Source organism: Trachypithecus francoisi, unplaced genomic scaffold (genome assembly GCF_009764315.1).
Source record: "Trachypithecus francoisi isolate TF-2019V2 unplaced genomic scaffold, Tfra_2.0 Lachesis_group3, whole genome shotgun sequence".
NCBI classification, from domain to species: Eukaryota; Metazoa; Chordata; class Mammalia; order Primates; family Cercopithecidae; genus Trachypithecus; species Trachypithecus francoisi.
The window spans coordinates 142,371,862-142,399,479 of record NW_022681468.1 but is presented as its reverse complement, the minus strand read 5'-3'; the positions used below and the strand labels follow the sequence as shown (position 1 = coordinate 142,399,479).

The following is a 27,618-nucleotide window of genomic DNA, read 5'->3' as shown; positions in this document are numbered from 1 at the left end:
CTCTCCTCACCTTTCCTATGACCTAGTAAACAAATACACATTTCCCATAAATGTGTATTTAAAAGTTTTAGAGATCTTTGAATGGTTTGCGCTCATCTTGCGAATCTTTGAATGTTGTGGTCTCGGTCGTGTGAAAAAGGCTTCAGTGGAATGAAGCTGATTTTTGATGTATTAAGATGTTCAGTGGGCTCTCCAAGCCTCTCTGTACCTGTTTTGGAACCTTCTTCTGTAATCGTTGCACCAGTCAGAATTGCAGTCTCTGAGGTTTTAGCCTAAAAGCGTAGCCTTACATTTTGAGGGAAAATCTATTTGGAGGAAATCAGTACTGGACATGCTAAAAGGTTAAGTTACTCCCAGTCCTATTGCTGCTTCTAAAACTCACCAGCAATTCCTTTCCTCAGGGGGAGAAAAAGATGGCAGATCTTATGTATCAGAATATCCTCGTTCAGTTTGTAAATGCCATTGCCTTTGCATTAGGTTCTGCTAACTCTTTGGAAGAAACTCCCCAGCAGTTTTGGAGAGTACAGGCAAAGTCTGTCTCTCCTTCGGTGTTTTACTGTAGGGGGCAGAGCCTCAGTGTAGTGAACAATCTACATATGGACAGGAGGCCACTAGGAACAACCTCTTAGGCAGAGCTGGTTTATCACATCCAAAGTCAAGTCTTTTCATAGACTTAACCAGATATTTTCCGACAAAATTCCATCATAGCTTCTTCCCCAATAAAGACTATAGATTTTCTAACCATCTGTGAAAGTGCTTTTTAGAATGCATAAAAAGAAATGAAATGATGTCTCACAAGAGAAGGAAGAAACAGCAACTAATCTGCCCTGGGAATTATTTACCTTTTCCATGAGTGTCATTAGTAACCACAGGGGCTTTCCTAAGAGCCTTTCGAGTATCTTTAATTTTGAAATCTGCTCAATATGTCTTTACTGTTAATGTTCAGTTTTCATTCCTCCCTTGAAAGGAAAGAACTTGATGTAGCTTCCTCAGGCGTGTTTTTGCAAAATCTTAGAGCAAACGTTCTCATCAAATTTACTCAAACTTTATTTAAAAATGCAACAGACCAATCAAAAAAATCTTGACATTATCCATATTAATAAAATCTGTTTGCCACCACAGACATGGAGGTATCTTCATCTTCTGTTACCACAATGGCAAGTATCCCAGAAATCACACCTAAAGTGATTGATACCTGGAGACCTAAACTGACAAGCTCTCGGAAATTTGTAGTTCAAGATGATCCAAACACTTCTGATTTTACTGATCCTTTATCGGGTATCCCAAAGGGTAAGGCCTCAGCAGGGACCTCATCTCTAACTGCATGGAAACCTGATCCTTAATATCACTGAGGAGTATGTGGTTCTCCAGAGGTGAGCCTCACTGGAGCTTCTGCGGTTGTACCTCCACCGCCCCAGCCACAGTCTCTCTGGCGTTCTGTGGTTATATCTGAGTGCATTCCTTAAAAGATAAAAGAGGTGGAAAGCTGTTGGGGAAAAGGCTGGTGAAGCAGCCACTCAGACAATCTAATCTGTGTTGATTTCTGTCTGAAGAAGCAGAGAGCGTGCTGGATTTCAGGGAATTTCAAGGGTCACCGCAGCAAAAAACAAAACTCATTAATTGCAAATATCCTGATATCAGATGTTTTGTCTAGGAACCTTTCCCAGCCTCTTGTTTAGCTTCAATTCAAAATGCAATCTGAAAAGGATATGTGAGATGCTAAGTTGCTTGAATACCACAAGCAATAAAACATAACAGAGTGCTTGTCCATAACTATCATTTTCAGCCATAATAGGAGCAGTTATAAAATAGCTGCCTGTTGAGTTAGCTTATTAGATATATTACTCTAGGAAAAAAAATCTATTCTTTAGTGCTTACTAAACTATGGATGGTATCAGGTTTCCAATCAGTTTTTATGGCAGCACATTGTCATTTATGATTTATATCGGTTGATTTTCATTTTATATGTTTTCGTTGTAAACAATTTTATAATCATTCTTCATTCTTCTTTCTGCTTTGCTTTCTTTAGTAATACAATTTTTTTCTCCTTTTCTTTTCTTGGTCTTTCACAGTGCCACTGAATTCCATAACATTAATTAAACATTAATTAAAAACAACTAATGTTCAAAGGCCTTAGCACTAACTTAAAGCAACAGAATCTTCAAAATCACTCTGACTTACCTTACTCTGGGATAGCTGTGTTTATAGCATGTAACAGACTTGAATACCTCTTAAACTAACATTTTTTAATTAATTGTTAGATGTCTGTGGTTGCAGTAAAAGGTTAAGTTTAATTTCAATAATTATAAACTAATTTGCTCTTCTTTTTCTAGGTCTAATTTAAATATTTTCAAATATCTTCAGATAATTTGACAATTTACTTAACTAATACATAGTATGTTTCCTTAGACTGTCTGGATTTCTTACATAGTCGGTCATTCAAGAGTGCTTCACCCCAAGATGGAATGAAAAAAAAATTCAAGCAAACATGAAAGTCTCTTTTTATAGCTAACAGTGATCAAGCAGATATTTTTGGTTTGTGAACAAATTATGTGTTCTTATTTAAGTTAGTATAATTTTATTGGGATATTATTTTAGCATAATATATGTTTATGCTAATTATTATATTTTCCTATATCCTAACAGCTACCTTTTAATCCTGAATTCAGAGAAAATTATGCCACAAAACATATAATGAGTTTAAGGTTAGCTATTTAGAAACTATGCACTTCTAACTATTTTTTAGATCGAAACCCTTAAACTTTCTAACATATAACAACTATTTATGAGGGATTAGAGGAAAAGAACAGAAGAATATAGATCAGTGGGAGATTAGAGTTATCCTGGCATTTGCAGCAATCCTGTATGTCTCTGGGGATCCTAATTTGATTAAAGAAAAAATATACAAGGAATTTTGGAGTCTACTTGACCCTCCAAGCTAAGCATACGAACCATGTGAAGGTCGTGTTGGCTCACTGAAAGCCATTTGTTGTTTATTATTGTTTTTAAAAAGCACCTCATTCACACGTCCATGTGTCTATTGCAGGTGTGCGATGGGAAGTCCAGTCTGGAGAGTCCAACCAGATGGTCCACATGAATGTCCTCATCACCTGTGTCTTTGCTGCTTTTGTTTTGGGGGCATTCATTGCAGGTGTGGCAGTATACTGCTATCGAGACATGTTTGTTCGGAAAAACAGAAAGATCCATAAAGATGCAGAGTCCGCCCAGTCATGCACAGACTCCAGTGGAAGTTTTGCCAAACTGAATGGTCTCTTTGACAGCCCTGTCAAGGAATACCAACAGAATATTGATTCTCCTAAACTGTATAGTAACCTGCTGACCAGTCGGAAAGAGCTCCCACCCAATGGAGATACTAAATCCATGGTAATGGATCATCGAGGGCAACCTCCAGAGCTGGCTGCTCTTCCCACTCCTGAGTCTACACCCGTGCTTCACCAGAAGACCCTGCAGGCCATGAAGAGCCACTCAGAAAAGGCCCATGGCCATGGGGCTTCAAGGAAAGAAACCCCTCAGTTTTTTCCCTCTAGTCCGCCGCCTCATTCCCCACTAAGTCATGGACATATCCCCAGCGCCATTGTTCTTCCAAATGCTACCCATGACTACAACACGTCTTTCTCAAACTCCAACGCTCACAAAGCTGAAAAGAAGCTTCAAAACATTGATCACCCTCTTACAAAGTCATCCAGTAAGAGAGATCACCGGCGTTCTGTTGATTCCAGAAATACCCTCAATGACCTCCTGAAGCATCTGAATGACCCAACTAGTAACCCCAAAGCCATCATGGGAGACATCCAAATGGCACACCAGAACTTAATGCTGGATCCCGTGGGATCAATGTCTGAGGTCCCACCTAAAGTCCCTAACCGGGAGGCATCGCTATACTCCCCTCCTTCAACTCTCCCCAGAAATAGCCCAACCAAGCGAGTGGATGTCCCCACCACTCCTGGAGTCCCAATGACTTCTCTGGAAAGACAAAGGGGTTATCACAAAAATTCCTCCCAGAGGCACTCTATATCTGCTATGCCTAAAAACTTAAACTCACCAAATGGCGTTTTGTTATCCAGACAGCCTAGTATGAACCGTGGAGGATATATGCCCACCCCCACTGGGGCGAAGGTGGACTATATTCAGGGGACACCAGTGAGTGTTCATCTGCAGCCTTCCCTCTCCAGACAGAGCAGCTACACCAGTAATGGCACTCTTCCTAGGACGGGACTAAAGAGGACGCCGTCCTTAAAACCTGACGTGCCACCAAAGCCTTCCTTTGTTCCTCAAACCCCATCTGTCAGACCACTGAACAAATACACATACTAGGCCTCATGTGTGCTATTCCTATGTGGCTTTATCCTGTCCATGTTTTTGAGAGGATGATGTTGTAAGGGTACCTTAAAACAAGAGACTTGCTTGTATTTTAAGAGAACCAAGTGGCCAAAGAAACTCTAACTTTGGCAACATCAGAACTTGCCACATGTAGCTACTGCAGCAAGGCTTCTGTGTACTTGCCTGAAAACAAAGGAAGGTGCTGGTCATTCCATTTCTTTTGTTTGAAGCTAAAGAGATGTGTAGCTCCCAGGGGCTACCTTACCAGTATAAAGAGCTGATAACAGTACTCAGAAGAATCTGTGAACAAATACTTGAAAATGGGTTCAATGTAGACTGCCATTATGTGTGGTCTTCCCATTAAATGTGAACGTTTTAATATGTATGCATTCACCTTGCCTCTTGCACAAATGTCAAAAAAAGATGGTAATGTCTCAAAGAAATGAACTTGTAGATTACCAAGCAGTTTGCTAAAAATTCAATCTTTGACCCAAGCTGTAGCATTTTTTTTTTCATGTGTGGCATTTTTTTCATGCCACCAACAGACTTGTTGCGTGTGTGTGTGTGTGTTTGTGTGTGTGTGTGTGTGTTCTGTACCCACTAGGATTTGTTTAGGTGCCCATTGCATCTTTTTGTGCTATGGAGTTGTTTACATTGAGCATGACTGAACGAGAGACAATACTACTTCCCACAGGAGTCCATTGGGTTCAGCTTTGAAAGAGGAATAGAATCGAGGCTCCTTTGACCATCAAAATGATGAACTTTACTTACGTGGTACCCAATGCCAGAATGTAAGAGTTGCAAGTGATTTTGTGCTGCTATTCATTAAAACTTCTATTCCAGTCTTGCCAGCTTAAGGAGATCAAGATATTAAGAGGTATCCTTGATTTATTTTCCAGTATTCAGCAGTAAAATTTTCCTGTCCACTGTGAATCAAAGCCTGAGTCACTCTATTTAACCTTAGACACATTAATAAGGTCTTATTTTTGTTGTGTTTGGTTTATTCCCACACAGTAAAATTTCTCCTCCTTTAACTCCTCCTACCCCCCCAAGGTAAAAAACAACAAACAAACAAACAAAAAATAGAAGACAAAAGAAATACATATGAAAGGAATTGTAATTGGCTTAACAGAAACAGTCTGTGAAAACTTAACAGCGGTGCAATCATGTTGTCTGTGTTGTGTTATGTGAGAATTTTCTCCTAAGTCATGCAGGTAATGACAATATACTGTAAATACCACATGTGAGTTTACCTGAATCTGTGCATTTTGTGCCTTATTCATGAGAATGATAGAAGTACTAAAATCTGTCAAGTGTTTTCAGTATAGCACATTATTTACTGAGTGCCAGTTGTAAATGTTTTTCAACCAGCACCTGAAAAGACTCTTTGCAAAAAATCACAGAAACAACCTAGAACAATTAATTGTTAACATAATCCAACCTCATAGCAGCATTACATTCTTTGCCATGATAAACATTCCGCTCCTGCTTTCCTAAGGATGAAACAGTGATAATGTGAACTCAAATGAGGTTTCCTGGGTAATGTGACACCTGCAGAAACTGTAGAGCGTCATTTATACGTAGTTTGGCAGAAACCACTTACAGTTGATGATGCGCAACCCTGCTGACTGTTTCAGTTAATATGCTGCAGACCACACAGTTGTTTAGTGAACCAAATCTAGAAAGTACCAAGGCAGAGGAATGCTCCTGCTGTAGTCAGGCAAATGAGTTCAACTGGATTTCTTTTGACAATACTGTTGGTACCTATTACTTTGGGGAGGACAGGTTGCAGAAGACCAGATCATTTTTATACAGAATGTGAAATACTGATACAGCTATTCTTTTTTTTTTAAAGAACATTGTTTTATAAAGAACATGATTTCCGGTGATCTCTGGAGGCGCTAAAGCTAAAATTTCTGTTCTTGAAACACTTCAGCTTTGCAACTAAAATATTACAGATTAATAATAAATTAAACCAACCAATGATAAACACTACTCAGTCCACCAACAACAATCGTGTTTGAATTCACCTTACCAATATTAATCCCAGCGTGTGTAAAACGGAACAGTAACTCTATGTGACCCCAGATAACATTTTGTAACATTGTACTTGTAGTTTGTAATGTGAGTTCAATCAGTATTTATGTTGAAATTTCTAACATGAAATCTAGTCTCTATCCTGTTAATTTAATTTTTAAATGCTTTATCCATTTGTGCAAAGGTAAACGCAGATTGTATCTTTTTTAATGGTACGGCATAAAAAGTAACCCTCAAGTGAAGTGGCTCTATACTGTTTTATAGAGTACTTTAACATGTATAGATATCTTGTAAACTTGTATTGTGGATGTGTAAATAATACGTACTTTGGGTTTTTAACACCGCATGTAAAGTCAAAATAAAATATACAAATCATTATATCTTGCCTCTTGATATTGAAGAGGTTTACAGTGTATTATATTTTTTAAATATTTTCAAGTCAATCAACACCAGTAAGAGTTGCTTTTAAAATCTGCCAAAATATTCTTGGAACAGTTGCTCTCCAGTCTCCTTGGAAGGCTGGTACCTTCTGAAGGTCAGAGCCCCTGAGAAAAATGAGAAACTGTTCAGAAAACCAGTTGAACTGTACTGCATCAACAGTCAGATGCTTTAGGCAAACAGTAGTAGCTCACATTATCCATAGATCTATCTAGTTTGACAGACATTTTTAAATTTCATGATTTGTTTTCCTGCATGAAATATTTCACATAATTTCAGTTCAAAATTATAACTGGCAAACAGGGTTCCCGTGAACATTTCTTGCAATTTGGTATAAGGAGTTTCTCAGTTCCCTTGTTGTAAACAAACAGAATAAATTAGGAGCTATCTAAATATCTAAATATTGAAATGGAAGGTAACAACATGATTCTATGGCTCTTTCTTAGCACCTAGTGAGTTGGTGGCTGCTGTCATTGCTTCTCATGGATGTTGACAGTGGCAAGCCACTTCGGAGAAAGACAACAGGGGTGCTTGTAGGAATCCCTGCCCTTTTGGTTCTAGCTGCTACTCCTGGCCAAAGCCCATCTGCAGCTCCCGTGTGGTCATGTTTTCTCAAGGACCTTCAGCAGCATCTTTGCTGAACAGCACAATGGCCATATTCCTGTCTCGCGTCTTACTCTCCCTGATAGTGTCATCTAATTAGGGGTGCTGCATTTCAGTGTAATTTAGTGGTATCGGAAGTCCTTGTTTATTCCTATCATGGCATGCAGTACTCCAGAGACATAAGGAAAAATTTGCAGGAATCCTTTTGTGAGAGAGAAAGACCAGTGGATGACCTATTTGCCCCATTTCACAGCTCCCGGCACCACAGGTGGTGCCACCAGCCAGAGAGCCTGATCTTGGCCTTCCAAATGACCGCATCATTGGAAGGAAGTCTCTGTAAGTCTGCACACCATTATAGTGCTGGAGAAGAGGGTGGAAGGTGTCTCCCATCACACTGACTTGCAGAAGTCAATTTGTAACTCAGAATTTGAACAAATGGATGAAAGAAGACACAAGGGAAATGCATCTTCAACCTTGTCTTGCTCTGTCGCCCAGGCTGGAGTGCAGTGGCAGCATCTCGGCTCACTGCAACCTCCGCCTCCCAGGTTCGAGCGATTCTCCTGCCTCAGCCTCCTGAATAGCTGGGATTACAGGCACCCACCACCATGCCCAGTTAATTTTTGTATTTTTAGTAGAGAAGGGGTTTCACAATGTTGGCCAGGTTGGTCTCGAACTCCTAACCTCAGGTGATCCGCCCACTTCAGCCTTCCAAAGTGCTGGGATTACAGGCATGAGCCACCACATGCAGCCTCCTCCTAGGCTTCTTTAGCATTGCATTATCATTCATTTGCATTGCCTGTTTCCATTAACTTGGTGTTTATTATACCTACTGCCTGTTTACTAGTTTTTCTGAGTTCAGTGATTTTTTTCTCTTCTAAAAAATGCACCTTTCTTTTCTCCCTTATAGAAGTTCTTAGCCTTATTCCATAATAGACATTTTTGATAATTTAATGAATGTTATGGACTGAAAGGCACATTTCCCTTTCCTCTCCAGGACATTTACAGTCCCCTAAAATCACATCTGTGAATCCTCAAGATAAATGCTCAGATCCCATTTGAGAGACATAGGGTAAGGGAACTTGGGATTTTTTTCAAAGGGAACACATAAAACCAGAGAGTAATGGGACAAATACAATAAACTAACCAGGACAAGGCACTGTGTGCTCTGGTTCCAGAAATTCCATCAACTAACCAGTTGGTTACCCTGGGAAGGGGCAACTTTGAAGCCAGATGCAACACTTGAAATGCTGATACAGGCTAAGAAGAAAGGGCATCTCTTCTGCCAGGTAGTGGCATGATGGCCCAGGTGCTGGTCTGGCACCAGGAGGACTCACCGTCCTGCCATGAGAGAGATAACTTTCTCATTTCTCCCAGCTGGTCTCTCTCATCTGCTTGTCAGAGGAGGGAAAAGAACAAAGTGTCCAAAGCAGCCCTAGGTCCAGGTCCAGGGAACTGAGTTCTAATCCTCACTCCATCACTCATCTAGTGATTAAGGGCATTATCCACCTCTCCTGACTCTGGTAAAGAGATGATTTGACATCCATTTCTCTGACAATTCTATGGTCTCTGTCAACTCTGCAATTCTATTATTTTATGAATGCTATGCTTAACTATTACAAGTTCAATAGCTTAGTTGGTAGTATGTTTATGGATGCATGAGGCCTGCTTCCTGTTAGATATAAGATATATGTGAGATTAACAATAAGTTATGACAAACAGTGCACTTTAAGCCATTTACCTTGGATCTATTAATATATTTGATGTTTACACTTTTTGCATATATAACATGTGAAACACTTAAATCTCTGCCAGTGTTGCATTTTTTATCAAATAGATGTGATATCATAAGCAAAGAGGAATGGAAGTATAATAAAATCAATCTTTAATTCTTGAGGGGATGGAGGGTGCAAGGCTGGAGGGGGAGGTAATGTCTCGGTCATTCAAATGGTGAATCTAGTAGAATTCATATATAAAGAAAAATAGCATATTTTTAGCCCCTGTCTTATAATTCTTTTTTAAAATCAGGTACTGATTACTGGTTGATAAATCTCATTTTAACATGCACTTGAGTACACTTAGCGTCATATGCAGGGTTTGGGTAAAGTATGAAAATACAGCATTATATATGCGCTGTTACTTGTGAGCGTTCTTCATTAGTGTGAGATGGACCTACCCAATGCTACTGTAAAGATTGACTTCCGACCAGTTAGAGCAGTGGTAAGAAGGACAGTTTGTCAATGTCAAGCAGCCCTGTGCAGTGGAATGTTCCATGCTGATGGAGGTTCTAAATCTGTGCTGTCCAACCTAGTAGCTTAGCATATGTGTTTACTGAGTACTTGAAACGTGGCCAGTATTTGTGAGGACTTACTACACTGGGCAAAGCCATCTACAAGGCCACCCCTGCTGCTGGCACCACTGTAAGAGGTCAGGCTGTGGCTCTGAATACAGCAATTCCATGAGGTATTTAACTCTGATTAAAAGATAAGACATGCCTTGTACATTTTGTGTATCTACCCTGGGGCTTCACAGAGAGTTGAACTCACAATTGATCACCCAATCAATCACAGATCTAGTTTGAGGTCTGTTTTCTGATTTAGAAACTATAATAAGCACATCCATTGACTGCTAAAAAGCATCAGCGCTTGGCTTATGTGGACAGACTTGTCTTACATTTTCCTGGTGCTTTTGAGCCTTATTCAGTTAATCCCCAATATGCCTTTTTTTCTTTTTGAAAAGGATAAGATTGTCATTCTCATTTTCAAGGTACAGAAATTGAGATGAGTGTGAGTGTGACAACTGTGGACATATACATGACAGTCAGTTCAAAGATCAGGGCTAATTCACATTCTCACACTCATGCCTGATGCACAAGCTAACACCCTCTGCAAGAGGGTTGAAAAGGGAGTATCGGTGTTCAATCAGTGAGGATGGCCTCTCTCCAGCACTTCACGTATAATGAGGAGAAACAAAAAAGGTAGAATAATTACAGTGTCCAGGAATACGTGCCAAACTTCTAATGAAAAACAGAACATTCAGTGACATCAGTCGCATGCTGAGCCATCATAATGAACATGCCAAATCAATTATTTGAAAAAACAATCCATGGGCTGAATTGACAAGGTGTAGGCTGAAAGCAACCAAAAGGATGCATTCAGAGATGCTACAAGGAACTAACCTGATGTGTCCAAATGGTACCCATCTAGGTTTCTGGGCATCTTGCCAGATCTACACCTGCCGACTGGCAGAGAGTCTCTGGGGAGAATTTGTTTATTTCTTACTTTGGAATGTCTTCATATTGAGCTGTGGTTGTATATTGGGAGTTAAACACAGTTACAGTTTTTCCACGGCTCCCTATGGTTGGGAGATCTTTAGGAGTCGGACTATCTTAAAGAATGTTTTCTGATCATTTGAGCTGCCTAGCCTTCTGTGAGGCATTAGAGTAAGCACACAAAAAAAAATCTGTTGAAGAAGCAAATTTGGTGATCGCCCCAGTGTCTTATCCTCAGTCAGGTGGCAGGGCCTTGCCAGACATTTGCAACTGTTAATGCTAATAAGCGTAGTAAAAGCATATATACCTTCTTAGCATTTGCAAATCAGGTTTTCAAATAAGAAGATTATAGCATTCTTTAACCATTCTCAAAGGAGCATTCCATGGGTTTGGGAGACAGCTTTGGAAAGTGTAATAATAGAAATGGAACGCTTGGAGTACTTTTGCAAATGTGAAAGTTTAGAGAGTTTTAGAGAGCATTTGGGATATGAATTAGGCTCCAAAGTTCAATGACATCTCAGGTTCAGAGACAGAGTCAGGCAATTTGGAGTTTTGTTGGTCTGTATGTTACTGGAGTGACTCATAAAATTGAGATCAATTCTTAAGATTCAATCGGATCTGATGATAGCCTCTTCTGGCTGCCCAATTAAGGCTTCACCCTGAAAAATTCCATCAGTGTTTCAGGACTTACTAAACTATTATTTCCAACTACCTATGGAACTTACACTTCATAGAGATAGAAATGATTGACATCATGTGGTTTGCTTAATTTACATGAATATCATAAATGAGAGAAAAGAGCAAAACACTAAAATGGAAGAAAACAATAGAGTTCAAATTATTTTAAATATGTGTACATATATAGGAGTCTAAAAAAACATACAAAAATATTAAAAACTGCTTAGAATCATTAAAACTGACATATTTTGAAACATGCTTCATTCAAACACATTTATGAAAATTCCCTGTACATTTTTATTCTAACTTTGTTTTAAAAAGGAAAAAAAAAAAAATCCTGGAAACAGCCCCTGACTTTGTTCAGTTATCGAGTCTCAAGAAAAGATGAAGTCTTTATTTACCACTGAAAACAAACTCCCAGAAGTTTGATTTTGCTACAAGGAAGGTATCAATGATTATGATCGACCTTGACGTTCTTTGGTTCTTAGAGTGCCTAAATAAAATGTTTCTTTTTTTTTTTTTTTTTTTTTTTGCTGGAGATACTGGGAATAAACCGATAAAATGTGGAAATTATAAAAAACCAAAAGACAGAACTCGGGACAGAACTAGGACCCAGGCAGAACAGCCAGGCAATGGCAGAGCACGGTGTGGGTACATGGCTAGCGTCCAGAGCAGAAACTCAGAATGGAGATGCTATGGCAGCCTGGGCCTTCTCTGTGTCTCAAAGGGCAACCACACAAAAAACTGGAAAACCCCATTTTCTCCTTTGTCTTTTCTTTCCTAGGTTCAAGAATAACAGAAAGCAAGGAAGCAGATGAAAAGAGAGCAGGTAGCTTTGAGGACAATGAGATTATTATGGTAATGACAACTTGGGAAAATATGAAATAATTAGTAGAGCAAACTCCTCTCCTCTGTGACAGCATGCCAGTTAAGGATGTCAGGAAAACCACACCCCTTTGCAAAGTTCCCTGCAATTCCTCCCCTCCCCCTACTTTTTAAAAAGTAAATTTTCTCAATTTAACAAGTTCTCTTTTAGGAGAAGTAACTCTGCTCCTCCTTCTGTTGTAGCTATGGACTGCCTTAAGGAGAGAGATGTTTTGGGGTAATCTCAACCAGTCTAGCCAGCCAAAATGGAATTGGCATTTAATGGCCTGGTTGTATGTCATACCAGTTCATTAGGGTTTCCACAGTTCCAACTTACATCAAGAATGTCAATACCAAGACTACTCAATAGGAAGATCTTGTTTCCTGAAAATGAGCCTAGGAATCAAAAGGCATAAAGCCACCATAAAGAAAATTACCCCCATTGTTGAAAAAAATTAAGTTATTGCATAACTGGACATGTCAGAGGCATTCGAACCAGAGCAACTCCATTTTGAGTGAGGGCTAGGAAAATGAGGCTGGGACTTGCTGAGCTGCATTCCCAGAAAGTTAGGCATTCCTAGCCTCTAGATATTTACAGTTAAGGGAACAGATTGATAATGTTTACTAAACAGACCCAGACTTGGGTTGTCCTAATAGCCTGATATCTTGAGAGCAAAAGCATTCCTAATTTTGCTTGAAAGATAATACCGATTCTTATGAAAATTAAACCTTTATCAAAAACCTTTGTAGCAGAGCACATCTCCCCATAATCTTTTTTCATCATATACATATATGTGTGTAGATATATGTGTGTGTATATATGTGTGTGTATATATGTGTGTGTATATATATGTGTGTGTATATATGTGTGTATATATATACACACAAGCATTGGACCTGGGGTGGACGTGTTCCTCCTACTTTTGGAAGCACCCTACTCTGTCTATGGAGTAGCTGTCCTTTCACAACTTTACCTTCTTAATAAACTTTCCTTTGCTTTGCACTGTGGACTCGCCCTGAATTCTTTCTTGCAAGAGATCCAAGAACCCTCTCTTGGGGTCTGGATCGGGACCTTTTCCTGTAACAGATGTGTGTCTCTTGGTTTTAGATTAGTCACCCACTGCCAGGGAATTAGGAGGTAGCTCTGGAGTTAGAATACTTTTACTGTACATATGAAATCTCCCCAGCTGAACAATTTCTAAATCTCCAGTATCTAAAATGTGTACCCTGGGAACACTGAAAACACATTGGTTACATTTTGAGACCCCTGCTGCACTGGGCCTTATACTCATTTGGTGAGAATCAGGCCAGGCCCTAGCCTAACAAAGTTATTGCCCTGCGCCAGCATTGATGGTGGCCAAGAGCTACAATATTTTGCAGTTTTTCGCTTTGAATCTTTTATGCCTTTGCCAGTGATATTATCTTTTGCTTCTTTTCCTCTCATGTTTATTTGAACACCAGTATATTTAGGCAGTTATTTAGAAGACATACAAGAAAGATTCAGGTTAACTATGTTTGACAGAAATCTATAAGATAATCCCTGTATAAACGTGTCTAACAACTATTTGGTTTTGTTCACATCTGATTAAAACATAACAGGAAAAGTCACAGTTCATAAAAACAACACAACAAAAATTCTTGGCAGAATGGTTGAGTTTTAGAGCTTTGTGAAAAAACTCCCTTCAGTGTTGGAATAAACACTGAAAAAGGAAGGCAGGGAGTCTAGAAAGAATGAATTCCCCTTCAGCCCTATAATTAGGATCCTTCCACCATGTCAGTGGCAAAAAGCATGGGGAATGTGGCATGTTTGGAAATGTAAAATATCACTCTGAGGTCTTATATTTCCCTTAGGAGAGAAGGTAGCTTCCAGAAGCTTAGGAGGGACAGATTAATTACAGGCTTTCATTGGGAAAGCAGAAAGAGAATGAAGGATCTTAGAAACTAAACGGGAATGTCAGAAGACCCTGAAAACTTCTCTAAGAGTAAGCAACTAGTTAAAAGACAGAAGGGCACGTAGAGAACATTCTGCTTCATAACTACGTTACCCTGACATCCCAAACAACAAAGTATGAGGGAGGCTAGGAAGCTCTGTACTCATGCTTAGCTGGACTCTTTGATAAAAGTTGAAGGAGATAGAATGGAAAGTTGAATAGGAAGGAAAACTGGGAGGAGCTGGGGAGCAATGATAACATTTAAACACTAGTAAGCTAGGTACCTAAGTGTTTCTACATACTTAAAAGGATTGTCATAATATACAGCATAATATTATTTTGGTAAATAAATAATGATACACTTCCATTCTATAAGTATATGTATATTTTATGATTTATATAAGCACTGAGGAAATTATTGAAGGATAAATACCAAGTATTAACGTATGTTACTGAGTAAAGTGCGGGAAGTCAAAATGGTAATAACAATAGCAGAATGTGACAGGGAGGACGACCACAGTAAAGAGCGTGTATGATATCATCCCATTCCTGAGTACATATCCATATCTACATCTATATAGACACACAAATACTGTGTCTTTATATCAGGATAAAGAGATGTGTGGAGGATCAGCATATTTGGCTGTCTACCTACTAACCACCCACCCACCTATCCCTACTCTAATTTGCTGAGAGTGGTCAGCTCCACCTACAGAGCCTGAAAAGACAAAATACTTCCTTTTCCAGTCTCTCCTACAGTGAAAGCATAGACACGTGACTCAATTCTGGCCAGTAGAATCTGAGCAAAAGTATGGGAGGGCTTTAAGGAAGGTTGTCTTTTCTAAGAAAAAGGGAATACATGAAGAAAAGTCTGCTTTCTGGTAGTGGAAGCAACAGATGGTGCATGGATCAGCAGCTGCCATCTTGGTACCACGAAAGCAGGCTGGGGGAAAGGTTCACATGCTGAAGATGGCATAGTAAAGAGATTGAGAGCTCTCAAGTCCTTAATGAGTATGTAGAGCTGCTAAACTAACCAACTTTGAAGACTCTCAGGTTTGGATTTCCTGTTACAGAAGACATGAATGCTTTTGTTTTGTTTTGTTTTGTTTTGTTTTGTTTTGAGACGGAGTCTCGCTCTTTTGCCCAGGCTGGAGTGAAGTGGCACAATCTCGGCTCAGTGCAACCGCTGTCCCCCAAGTTCAAGCAATTCTCCTGCCCCAGCCTCCCAAGTAGCTGGGATTACAGGCACAAGCCACCATACTAATGTTTGTATTTTTAGTAGAGATGGGGTTTTGCCATGTTGGTCAGTCTGGTCTCGAATTCCTGACCTCAGGGGATCCATACCCCTCAGCCTCCCAAAGTGCTAGGATTACTGCAGGCGTGAGCCACCGCACCTGGCGAATGTTCTTCTTGTCCCATTGTTGGTCAGGTATTGCTTCTTCTAGTCAAAAGCACCCTAACAGATAGAGTAAACAACATGTTCAAGATGGTCATCTCATAGTGGATGAATCAGGAGGGAAGATGGGGTGAAAATCTCCACCTCTCTCTTATCTATTTATCCGTCCTATATAATATGTTTACATTGGTGCTTTTCAAGCCTGGTTGTACATTAGAATCATCTGGCGAGGTTTTTAAAACCACCAAAGCCTGGACTATATCCCAGAATAATTAATCAATCAAATTAGCATCTCTAGGGTGGGCTCAGGCATTGGTATTTTAAAAGTGGTCTCCAAAAGATTTTGATGTACAGAGTTGAAATCCCTTGTTCCGTGTTATGTCTTCTCTACGTATTATAAAAATGCTCATGCGTGTATTTGTCATCTACTGCTACGAAATAAACTCTTGTATTAGTTTCATATTGCTGCATAACACATTAGCACAAACTTGGAGACTTATAACACTCACTCATTAGTTCACAGTTCTGTAGGTCAGAAATGTGGGCCGACTGGACAGGGTTCCCCACTCAGGGTTGCACAAATCTATAATCAAGGTGTTAACTGAACTGTGCTCTTATCTGGAGGCCCTGGAGAAGAATCTGCTCACAACTGTCTCAGACTGTTGGTAGAATTCAGTTTCCTCTGATTGTAGGACTGAGGTCCCAGTTTTCTTGCTGGCAGTTGGCAAGGGCTGCTCTTACCATCTAGAGGCTGTTTTACTTCTTGTCATGTGGCCCTCTACATCTTTAAGACAGTAAGGCCATATCAAATCCTTCTTTTCTTTTCTTTCTTTCTTTTTTTCTTTTAAAGGAGTCTCGCTCTGTTGCCCAGAGTGTAGTGGCATGATCTCTGCTCACTACAACCTCCATCCCCCAGGTTCAAGCAGTTCTCATGCTTCAACCTTCTGAGTAGCCGGGATTACAGGCACGTGCTATCTCACCCAGCAAATTTTTTGTATTTTAGTAGAGACTGGGTTTCACCATGTTGGCCAGGCTGGTCTTGAACTCCTGACCTCAAGTGATCCACCCATCTTGGCCTCCCAAAGTGCTAGGATTACAGGCGTGAGCCACCATGCCTCAAATCCCTCTTATTCTTCATATCTCTATGAGTTTTTATTCTGCTACCAGCCAAAGAAAACTTGTTGCTCGTAAGTGCTCACTTAAATATTTTATAAGATCACATAAGGATCCTATTAGAAGGTCAATGGACTTGGGGCTTTAATTATATTTGAAAAATCCCTTCACAGCAGTACCTAGATTAGTATTTAATTGAATAACCGGGCAATGGGAATCTTAGAAGGGCAATATTTAGGATTCTGTCTACCACAATACCCTCAAATTTGATGGCTGACAATAATAACCATTTATTTCCTTACAGTTCTATAAGTTAACCATTTGGCAGGGCTCCTTTGGGAGAGCTTACCTCTCCTCCACAGAGTGTCGACTAGGCTTACTTATGCATTTGTAGTCAATCCGTTAGTAGATTTGTCTGTGAGATTAGCTGTCCCAGATGGCCTCATATACCTTGGGTCTTGGCTAGGATATGTGGGACAGACGGATCTCTATTGTCAAATGGTCTCTTTCACTGTCTCCCTGTGATCTCTTAACCTCAAACAGGCTGCCTAGACTTCTTTCAAAATGCAGTGTTCCAAGAGAATGAGAGAGGATGCTCCCAGGCCTCATTAACAAGAGGCTTGGAAATCGCACAAAATCACATCTGCCACCTCTTTTTGGTCAAAGCAAGTCACAAAGCCAGTCCAGATCAGAAAGTAGGGGAAATGGACTCCACTACTTGATAGAGGAGCTGTAAAAAGTGTTTAGCTGTATATATCACAGTGAGTAACCAATATTTATGATGATATATTAACAAAGAGGTGTCTGAATGGTTTCAGCGGTGCAAAAAATCATGGGTAGATGGATTTGAGTTATTCCCAGCGACAACCCAACATAGTTCAGTTGGCTCTGACTGAGAAAATCCCAAGTGGTTAACTAAAATGGCATGTTAAGTTGTGACCATTAGATGCCAGTCATTCAGATGGCCAAAAACAAACAAAACAATCTGCTTCTACAAGTTTAACTTTTCAAACCTTAGAGTGGCTGCAAAAAGCTTACAATTTTAGGTCCAGCACTTTAAAGAGCATTGTTTCTGTCTCAGAGGGATGTTTAATAAATGAGAATGGGAACATTTCTCTTTCCTAGTTTGAAGATAGTCTTGTTTGCAATTAAGAACATGGAAGATGTTTGAGACTTTGCACTTTACAGAAATGACAAATAATTGAGCACATTTAGCTTATACTAATCTCATGAGGACACATTGTCTTCTAAAACTATACAACACCTTTAGACCATGTAAGCTGGGTAAAGTATATTTGTTTCCATCAGTAAGCAATAGATTTAAGGCAACCATACCTATGTTTGAACTTAAAGCCCCTTGTTCATTGAAGTTTTCATTGTTACTTTTTGAAAACAACAAAAGCTTAGACATACATCAGATTTATCACCAGAGCAATCCATCTTCTATTTAACCATCAGAATAATCTTTCTAAAACAGCCTTGACCACTAAATCACTCACTACTTAAAATGCTTCAGTTATCCCCTACAGCAAAAAGAAAAAATAATAAAATGCAACATCCTTAGTCTCATATACAAGGCCCTTCCCAACATGGCTTCCATGTTGGGAAGGGGCTTACTATCTCCCATCCTTTCCCTAAATTGGCTTAGAACACAGGATTGTTTATTCGGTGATTTAGTTATTCATTCCTTCAAACAAATATGCATTGAGGGCCTGTTATGGACCATATATAGTATTCTAGTAGCTGGAAATTTAAAAAATGATCAAAGTATTATTTCTCTCCACAGTGGGGTCAAGGCTTATTGGAAAGACAAAGATAAAATAATGAATGGCAACTCGAGTACATTTTGTATGATGATTATTCTTTAACCCAGATACCCTTTTGCAACTATTCATTTATTTAAATGTACATTTATTGAGTGTGTACTGTTGAGCCTCATGAGAGTACCCAGAGAAATCAGTGGAAATGCCTTGAGCTTAAGTTTTCCACTTTAACTGGGCTTTGATGATGAATAAAGAAACAAAAATGGAAAACACAGAATAGGCCAGGACAGTTTATGTATCTTTTCTTAAGCAGGGCCAATCCATGCAGAGGAAGGGTCTCTTGTCTGGGTAATTACATAGCACGCTGGAAAGTACCGCTGCTCTGTCACCAATGAGAAAGCACCTGGCTCAAGAACAAGCCAGGTTGTATACATTGGTGGGGCTGTGAAATGAACCAGTTGTTCCCTGAAACCAGTGGTGGCAGACATGGCCTCTGGTCTTGGAAGGACAAAGGACAAACTCACATTCTCTAAAATCTGTCCCCCTTCTGCTTTCTCATGTTTGCTGCCCCTGGTTCTTGGGAAAGGGAGAGAGAAGCAGTAGAACTGGGTTAAAGGGATAAAGTAAATAAGCATTGCTCTGGGATCACATTGTTTATTTTTTTCCCATCATTTCCCATCACGTCAAGTGATCCCTGGGATAAGACTGAGTGAGAGCTTGGGAAATCTAGGTTGAGCATGCATTTCTGACATTCCACAGAACCCCACTCCACTCCCATTTGCCCTTGCACTGAAATGCTCCACTCATAAAAAAGGACAACGGAAAACAAAAAAGAGAAAGTCAACAAAACAAGGAGAGAGAAGATACAGGTTAAAAGAGGAAAGGAGAAGAGCATGAGGGTGAAGATGGACAGACTCCTAGAAACAGCAAACTCTAAATCCCCTTCATGTGCCAGAGGCTCCAGTGAAACTAAGATTTCTCTTTCCTGCACATGCAATCAGGGTTTTTCAATCACCAGCCATTTGCTTCTCCCGTTTCATTCTCTCCACTTAAAATGTGCTTCTGCCCATCACTGCTACATGTCTGAATATCCTCTCTCTCCTTTGAGGCCCAGGGCACACACAGCCACCTCCTCTATGGCAGTTCCTTTGATCTGTTGGCTGGAAGCAATCTGGCCCCTGAGAACTTTTTAGTCTTTATCTGAACTCCTCCTATGATCCTTAAGACTTCTTACATTTCAGTCAAAGTACGTGCATACGTGTTGTTTCCCATTCTTGACTGCAAGCCTATTGCTGGAAGACTCCCTAACTAACACACTTTTGTGATCCTCGATAGTGCCAAGCCTAATCCTGTACATAACAGACCCTCAAATAGCTCAAGGCCAGCGGACTGAAGGTTTTAGCTCAGTCCGGCCTCCCTGCCTCCCTCTCCACATGGCTTTCTCTGCCCCCAAGTGCCAGTAGCCTCACTCTCCTTTCTCTTTGGGGCCTGGAGTTGGTCATCACTCTCTGCTCTTACTGGATCCCAGAGAAAGCACTTCCCTTCTTGTTTCCCGACACCCCACTGACAGTTTTATAAATTCTCTATTAAACTCACTCAGGCTATCCTCATTTGCATGTGTTGTCAGTTTCTTGCTCAGATCCTAACTGACACAGAATTTCATCAATGGCAACAGTTACAGCTACTAGCTGTTGAACCACTTTATATACATTTTCCTCTTCTTTGTGTTTACAATAAACTAAGAGCTGGGTACTTTTAACCTAATTTTACTCTTGAGAGATTCAGTGAGGCTAAATAATTTATCCAAAATTGCACAGCTTATAAAGTCTCAATTTAAATAGTACCTTCTCACAAAAGACCTTCCCTACTTAAAATAATCACTTCCTCCCTAGCCCTGCAGTCACTCTTTATCCCCTTCATAAAACATTCATCATCATCAGATATTCTCTTATTTGTTGGTGTATTCGCTACTTGTCTTCTCCAACCAGAATGTGTGTTCTGCAGAAACAGGGCTCTGTTTCCTTCATAGCTTTATCCTCGTATTTGACGTTCAGGAAATATGTGGTGCATAAACAAGTGATTCTCCACCTTCAGTCCTGTGCTCTTCCCTCTACACCATGTCATCTGTCACAATAGCCTGGGATTATTTCCTTTCCATTTGCATCAACATCTTCAAACCCAGAGTAGAGATCAGTCAACTCTATCCATATCAAATTCATATCAACTCTTTGTACCAAATTGAGTCCCAAAATTGATTTTGATGCCTTCAAAGGAAAATTAAAGAGCCAAGGAGTAGAGTGTGTGTGTGTGCGCACGCACGTGTGTGTTTGTATGGAGTGGGGGAGAGGCAGGGAAGAGAAGTGGGAGGGGGAGGAGAGAGAGGGAACAGGAGGAGACAGGGAAATTCTCCAGGGCTGCAGCTGTACTGAGAGCTGTTTGTGGGCCTCTGATAAGGAGTAACAGGCCTGAGCACATGCAAAGCCTGGTGAATTGCTGTCTGAATTGCATTATCTTCCAAACAAATTCTAATCATGACCTTGAGATGAACACATTTTATGTCCCAGTTGTGGATCCAAAAAAAAGTTACCAAAGAATGGGGATGCAAAGAGTATTACATAGAACATCGAGCTCAATGAGTTTTTTGTTTGTGTGTTTGTTTGTTTATTGTTTTAATGCGGCATGGTGTAGGTTGATGTGCACAGGACTAGGGCTCAGGAGACTTGGAGCTACTTTCAAATTTGCCATGCAAGTTTACAGTTTCCGTTTCCCAAGAAACAAGAGGTTGCATCAACTAAGATAACATTTATTTCATGTCTTTGCTCTTGTGATAGTTTTTGCCGGCGGGTGAGAGGCTCCAAAGCCAGTGTGCCTGCAGTTGCATCATGAACTCTGCCACTTATTAACTGATATGCTGTATGAATTTGCCCTCTGCCAAAGACTAGACTATACTGTTTCCAAATCTGTTCAATGGAGTCAATAACCATATACATCTCTCTCAGGGAACTTGTGAAGATTAAACTGGTGTTTAGGCAGCATTGGCACTAGTAAGTACCCTACAGATATTAGCTATGATATTTTACTTATTGTTATTTTGTCTTCATTGAGGAAAGCTAAACCAAAGCTTCTCATGGTGAGGGGAAAATTCAGGCAGAATGATTGTAAAAGTGCGCACACAGGCATGGGCTTGACTAGTAAGGTTTTTGAGTAGGGGCTTCCGTTTTCTAATACCTGAATGATGAAAACATGAATGTCCTTGAAATGCTGCACAGGCTTTCACAGATGCAACCTTCTTCCCAGGGAAGTCATTTCTTTCTGGATAAACAAGTCAGGCCCTATCCAGTGGCAGCACTCCAAGTGAAGCCTCTTTTTTTGGTGTGATAGGAGTCTGAAATAAGCATTTCAATTAGATTCATTAGGACAGTTATTACTTGGTAATTGAATAGCAACAGATTGCAAAGGAACACTTATTGAGGTCTAATAAGTATGTAGAAGAGAAATCTTCTCCTTCTGTAATTCCATCAGCTATAAACCAGTGTAATTAGATTCTTACTAACACATTCAAATTGAAGGGAATGTTGAGGCATATAATTGGCACTTAGGGAGATACCTGTATTGTGTTAGGGTGCCTTCCATTTACATACTTATTAAGTGTCAGTTTAAGCTGTTAAATAATTGAGACTACTGGACAGTAGTAGGTCAAGTAGTTAAGCAAGAATTAAATTCTTAAACATATTAATAAATCAGGGTCAGATATAGCTTAAAATACAAAATGCAACTTTGTTGTGTCCATAACTTTGCCTCAATACACATACTCTTTTGATGCCTCTTATGCACAAATTCAGGACTCTACATTGATTTTCTCAAGTATAATAGGTACGTTTACTTATTTACTCATTCATTCATTCAGTTGCAACTATCCTTTGAGGAACTACTATTTGAACAAAAAAAGCAAGTTATTTGCCATCAATTTGATGATGGAGATAATGATTCTATACGGAAAATCTATAATTGGTCTCACAAGCAAAGTGTGCTTGGAGAGCAAAACCACAAGAAACAAACCAATTATTTTCATATTATCTCTTTTAAGTGGGACACTATTCTCTCTAGAATTTCAATTTCCCACCAGTGATACAAAGAGGTATTTGCACCTCCTAAATCAAAGTACAAGCTTCAACAATGGATCCTTATTTCTCATTATTTTCAATGCAAAAAGATTACCTGGTGCTAAGTGTATAGCAAGTTAAATTAAGTACTTATAAAACCTCATATAACATTTTGTAATTAAAATGTATGTAATTGTTGAAGAACTTATCTTTAATTCAGCTACATTAATAAACAACCAAACTGTGGATAATCTAGTTTATCTTTTATTGAAACCAATCATGAGAAAATATAATTTCATTTTAAATACAAGAGTCTACCCAAATCCAATCCCACAGAAAATTTATAGGAAAACACAGGAAAGCAAAAATTGCTGCATATATGTGGTTGTGGTGAATGATTCAGACTGCATTTGTAAGACAGAAGACTCACTCGATAGACGACTGGGGCAAAGTGCCACTTTTGTTACAAAAGCCCCCATAAGGCAAAGAAAAGCCAATCATTACTACCACGCCCGCTGCTACACTCACACCAAAAACTAGGACTGGATTATATCCATTTTTGCTGTGCTTCTAATGAACGACCCTTGCCAGAATGTGTACATGTTGTTAAAAGTTGTCATTGCAACATCTTTTTCCGTCCCCCACTCCTTTTTTTTTTTTTTTTTTAGCTTCCTACTTATCTAGGAGAGGACAGAGAAGCAGAGAAAATGTCTTCTTTACTATTCTGGCACCATTTTGATTTTATTATCAGAGCCCTGGTAATATCACCACCTTATATTTATAAATCCAACTCCTTATCTAGCAGACCAACCTCTCCCATCTCCCTCTTTGTCACAGATACCATTGTCTCCCTCGTCTTTCATGCCCACTATCATGGGCCTGCATCTGACTCTACCCTTTTCTCCCTGTCACTAAGAAATGGATGTCACTAAGCCTTGTCACTTTTCCCCTATAACATCTCTAAAGCTCCATCTCAGCTCTCCGTGTCTCTAAAACCTTTACCTATGTTTTATCCTGTGTGAAGACATAAAACGAGCTTATGTGACAACAAGGGATTTATCTTAAAAATAAAGCAGAATTTCCTGACCATGAAACACTAGAAAAGGCTCCTGAGAGAGTCTGCTGCGATATTTAAAAATGGGCGACTCACTTTGGACGGGAATCATTTTAAATTTCTTCTCTCCCAGATGCCGACCTCACACCCCAGTTCCTTCAGTTCTTATTCTTGCCTTCATTATTTCTCCCTCAACTAAGTACATGAATTTCTTTACTGCTGATACCTTAGAATTTCCTTACAGATTCTCATGAACATCTTGCTAAACAATCACTTCAACGACTATTGTAATAGAGGCTAACATGTATTAAGCTCTCACAATATGACAGGCCCTGTCATAAGTGTCATAAGCACTTTGCATACATTATCTCATTTAATTTCATAACAACCATGTAAGACAGTTATTAGCATTATCCTGATTTTCCAGTTTGAGGAAATGAGACTTAGGTTAAACAACTGGTACAAGGTTACGTGGTTATTAAGGGTAAAACCTGGGTTTACACATAGAAAGTCTGACATCAGAGTCCCTCTCTTTTAACTTTCAGGGCACCAAGAAAGCTACTTTATTAAATTTCAGGTTTGTTTCCAATATAGCAGATGTTTGCTGCTTACCTATCAAGTATTCATTCCCACTCTTTTTTAAAAAGAAACATTACCCAGAATTTTCATGGAAAAAAAAAAATCACTCATCCCCAAACTGTCCTGAGTACTTGTAAGAAACGGAACTTACTCAAAGCTCCAACCAGCCCTTGTTGGTTGAAGCCAAACACGACCTTCCACTTCCTTGTCAGTTATAGCAGTGGGCATTGACGTGTCTGAGCCTTGCAATTCTTGCTTAGAATGCTGGGATTGAGGTGTTCTTTCCGTTGCCGAATGTGAAAAAGGAAACATGCCAATTGCTATTGGCATGCACCTATGACCACAAGAAGAACCAGTCTTGAGATAAAACTACTATATGTTCAGTCTGATTGCTAGGGAAATATTTATTTATATATATAAAAAGGCTACCATCCAGAAGGCAAAATAGAGACATTAAAAGAAACTGGTCGAGTTGTTTCAAAGCCCACCTAACCTTTGCATTTCTTCTAATGCAGGCCAGTGAATCTCCTTTATTGCCTTAAGACAACTTGAGTTGGGCTATTTCAAGGGTGGAAATGCATCCCTGTTTGCCTAGGGCTGTCCAAGCCTACACACCTGCTGTCGTGGTGTAACTGTTAGTAGTGCTTTCTTGCACTCTCAAAGTGTCCTCATCTGTATAATAAATACTACAGCCACCCTAGTTTTTGTGTAACTAGGAACAAGTCCTAATGAATGCATTCAATTCTTCATCCAGTTTGATTTCGTTTTTGGGCTTTTGGAGAATACCCTGCAACTTGATATGAAAAGATAAAAAAAAAAAAATTAACCCCCCACCACTCTGATAAATGAGTCATGGTGAATTTGACACATCAAATTTCTGAACCCTTTTTACTTTTGCCCAGCTGAGAAAAGTTGTCTTCCTGCCCAGATGAAAAGGTCATCTGAGAATCTGAGATTCAGTAAGTTCCTAACTGCTATAAGCCACACCTAAACTTAGCTGATCACTGCTCACAAGCATCTATGCCAGAAATCTAGAAGCATCTTATACACATTCATTTTGTCAGCAGGTGAACACTAGGCTGTTTCTTGCTGCTCTATAAACAGTCAAATGTATCCCTTAGAATAGAAACAACTATGCATCACCGAACATCAGATTGATGTCCTCAGCATAGTACATCAATGCAGGCACCCTGGGAGCCAGACAGAAAAGGTGTTCTTGGCGTCTGACTCAGAGCTGGAACGGTGTACTAAGTTAACTACAGAGTCCTGGTAGGAATGCTAATTTTAGCAGGGAAAGAGAAAGAGAAAATGAGGAGAAGATAGTTCTAACAGAGACTAATAATTGAGAACCTTGGGATTTATTCTGAAATGCAGCACAGGGTTTAGGAGGTGAGCTTTGGGGAAGAGAAAACATAATGATTACAAAGAAAAAATAAGGAAGACTAAAGTAACTTAATTACTCATGCACTTCACATCCTTGAATGATTCCTTCCTCTCAAATTCTAAGAAAAGCTTTGAAAAGATGTACTTTTTTCCCCTGATCAAACCTCATCTCCTAACCTTTTATAAAACTTTAAAATAGCAATCGTGGCAACTAATAAAGTACATGTAACAGGGTGTCCCGGCTGGGCAGAGAATGGAGCTCCATTATTTTGAGTGTACCCCTTTGCATGTAGTAATTGAATCTGGTAGGGGAAAACTTGAAACTCATTCAATGAGGCTAGTTGGTCTCAAGGTCCCCACAGATCTGCACCCAGTGGAAAGAGTCTGGAGTGGAGGATCAGATGCGGAACTGCTCTTAAAAGGGGATGGGAGTTCTGACCACAGCCTGGAGGACCTTACAATATTTGTCCCTAACTAGAGCTCCAGGAATCTATGTTGCATAATAAGGTATTCCAAAACTTGATAAGTTAAAATAAGGATCATTTTATGGGGGTCAAGAATTGACTGATTTCTTTGAACCATGTGGAGTTGACTGGGGTGCCTGGTATCCAAATGGTGACTGGGCTGGGCTGAAGGGTACATGGGCTTCACTCCACATGTCTCAGTCCTCTTCCTCTCCATGGAGGCTCAGAGCCTCTCCACAGATTTTCTCAAGCAGGGTACTAGTCAGGCACGTGCTCAAAGAAGCCAAGGCAGTGGCTACCAGTCTTCTTAAAGGCTAGGCTTACATCTGACATAGATTCACTTGCACTATACTCTACTGATGAAACACTCACAGGCCAGCCCATATTCATGGGGAGAGCAAATAGCCCCCAACTCTCCATAAGAAGCCTGTGAAAGAACTTGCTACCATTTCTAATCTGCTGCATGCAGCTGCAGTGGCAGTGGGTATGCATGTGTGCATGCATGTTTATGTACCTTGAAAGGATTATATATCTCTAAATACTTGAGAGCTATTCATGCAACCTTGCTCTGGGAGCCTAACTTCCTTTCCACACTAAAAATGAAGTCATTTTCCCCTTTTTACTTCAAAAGTATTGCCCTAGGCATGTCTGGTACACCACTTTAAACCTCAGGTAGTGAAGAGATAGTCACTGTTATAGTGATGTGAGCAGATATCTGCCCTTAGAACTCTGAGGAACTGCTTGTCTATGGATTACTGATCCAGGCTTAGATCTACCACCTAGAGAGAAAGAAAGAACTGGATTGCTAATTGCTGTGATATTTTGAGGCTCAAGCTGAGTTTCTGCAGGAAATCCGGCCTTCCACCCTCTTCTTCTGACTTTGCAAGAGTGGTGATTAGGATCTCTGGCATCAGGGCTTGAGGTAGGCTTCAGTTTCATTGACATGGAGAACAGCTAATGTTCAATTCCTGCAGGATTCGAGGAACAGTAGTAGAGACTGGAGCCATATTCTAGAATCCTAATAGTCTCTCTCTAGAAACATCAGGGCAAGGCTTCAGGGTCTCCAGGAAATACTGAGTACAAAATTGAAAAGCAGGCCAGTCACAGTGGCTCTTGCCTGTTATCCCAGAGCTTTGGAAGGCCAAAGTGGGAAGATCACTTGAGCCAGGAGCTGAGGCTGCAGTGAGCTATTATTGTACCACTGCACTCATGTCTGGGCAACAAAGCAAGAGCCTGCCTCTTAAATAGAAAATAATAAGGCATAACAAGTCCAATTACCCTGGAGTGGGATGGGGCATGCAGTTAAATATTATTATATTTATTAGCTAATAATTTATTATTATATATCATTAGCTAATGCTATTTGGGTGTTAAAAATTTGTGCTTACTGGCTGGTAAAGCCTGAGATAGGCATGATACACACACACACACATACACACACACACACACACACATACATAGTGAAAAAAACATTAAAGTAAAACATCAGCTAGCTATTGATACCTGACTTACCAAAAGGAAAGATGAGCACTATGGGAGAGTGATGCAAAATAATCCCTTTTATTCTGTTCCATCTACCTTACTTCACTTAAACAGTTTGTGT

At 39.8% G+C, this 27,618-nt stretch overlaps 1 protein-coding gene and 1 long non-coding RNA gene across 2 annotated transcripts in view; one reads left to right on the top strand and one right to left on the bottom strand.

The window, feature by feature from the left end:
- Nucleotides 1–6,758, top strand: part of SEMA6D (semaphorin 6D) — a 56,762-nt gene extending 50,004 nt beyond the window's left edge. The window contains 2 exon segments of the mRNA XM_033190220.1: nt 1,123–1,290; nt 3,047–6,758. Of these exon segments, the coding sequence (XP_033046111.1) occupies nt 1,123–1,290; nt 3,047–4,335 (1,457 nt within the window). The 3' untranslated portion in view covers nt 4,336–6,758.
- Nucleotides 6,759–6,822: 64 nt separating this feature from the next.
- The window catches only part of LOC117070703, a 70,341-nt gene continuing 49,545 nt past the window's right edge, over nt 6,823–27,618 (bottom strand). Inside the window, exons 2-4 of the long non-coding RNA XR_004432010.1 lie at nt 24,320–24,502; nt 21,661–21,817; nt 6,823–6,923 (exon numbers count right to left, since the gene is read on the bottom strand). This is a non-coding gene — a long non-coding RNA (uncharacterized LOC117070703). The remainder of the gene's footprint in view (nt 6,924–21,660; nt 21,818–24,319; nt 24,503–27,618) is intronic.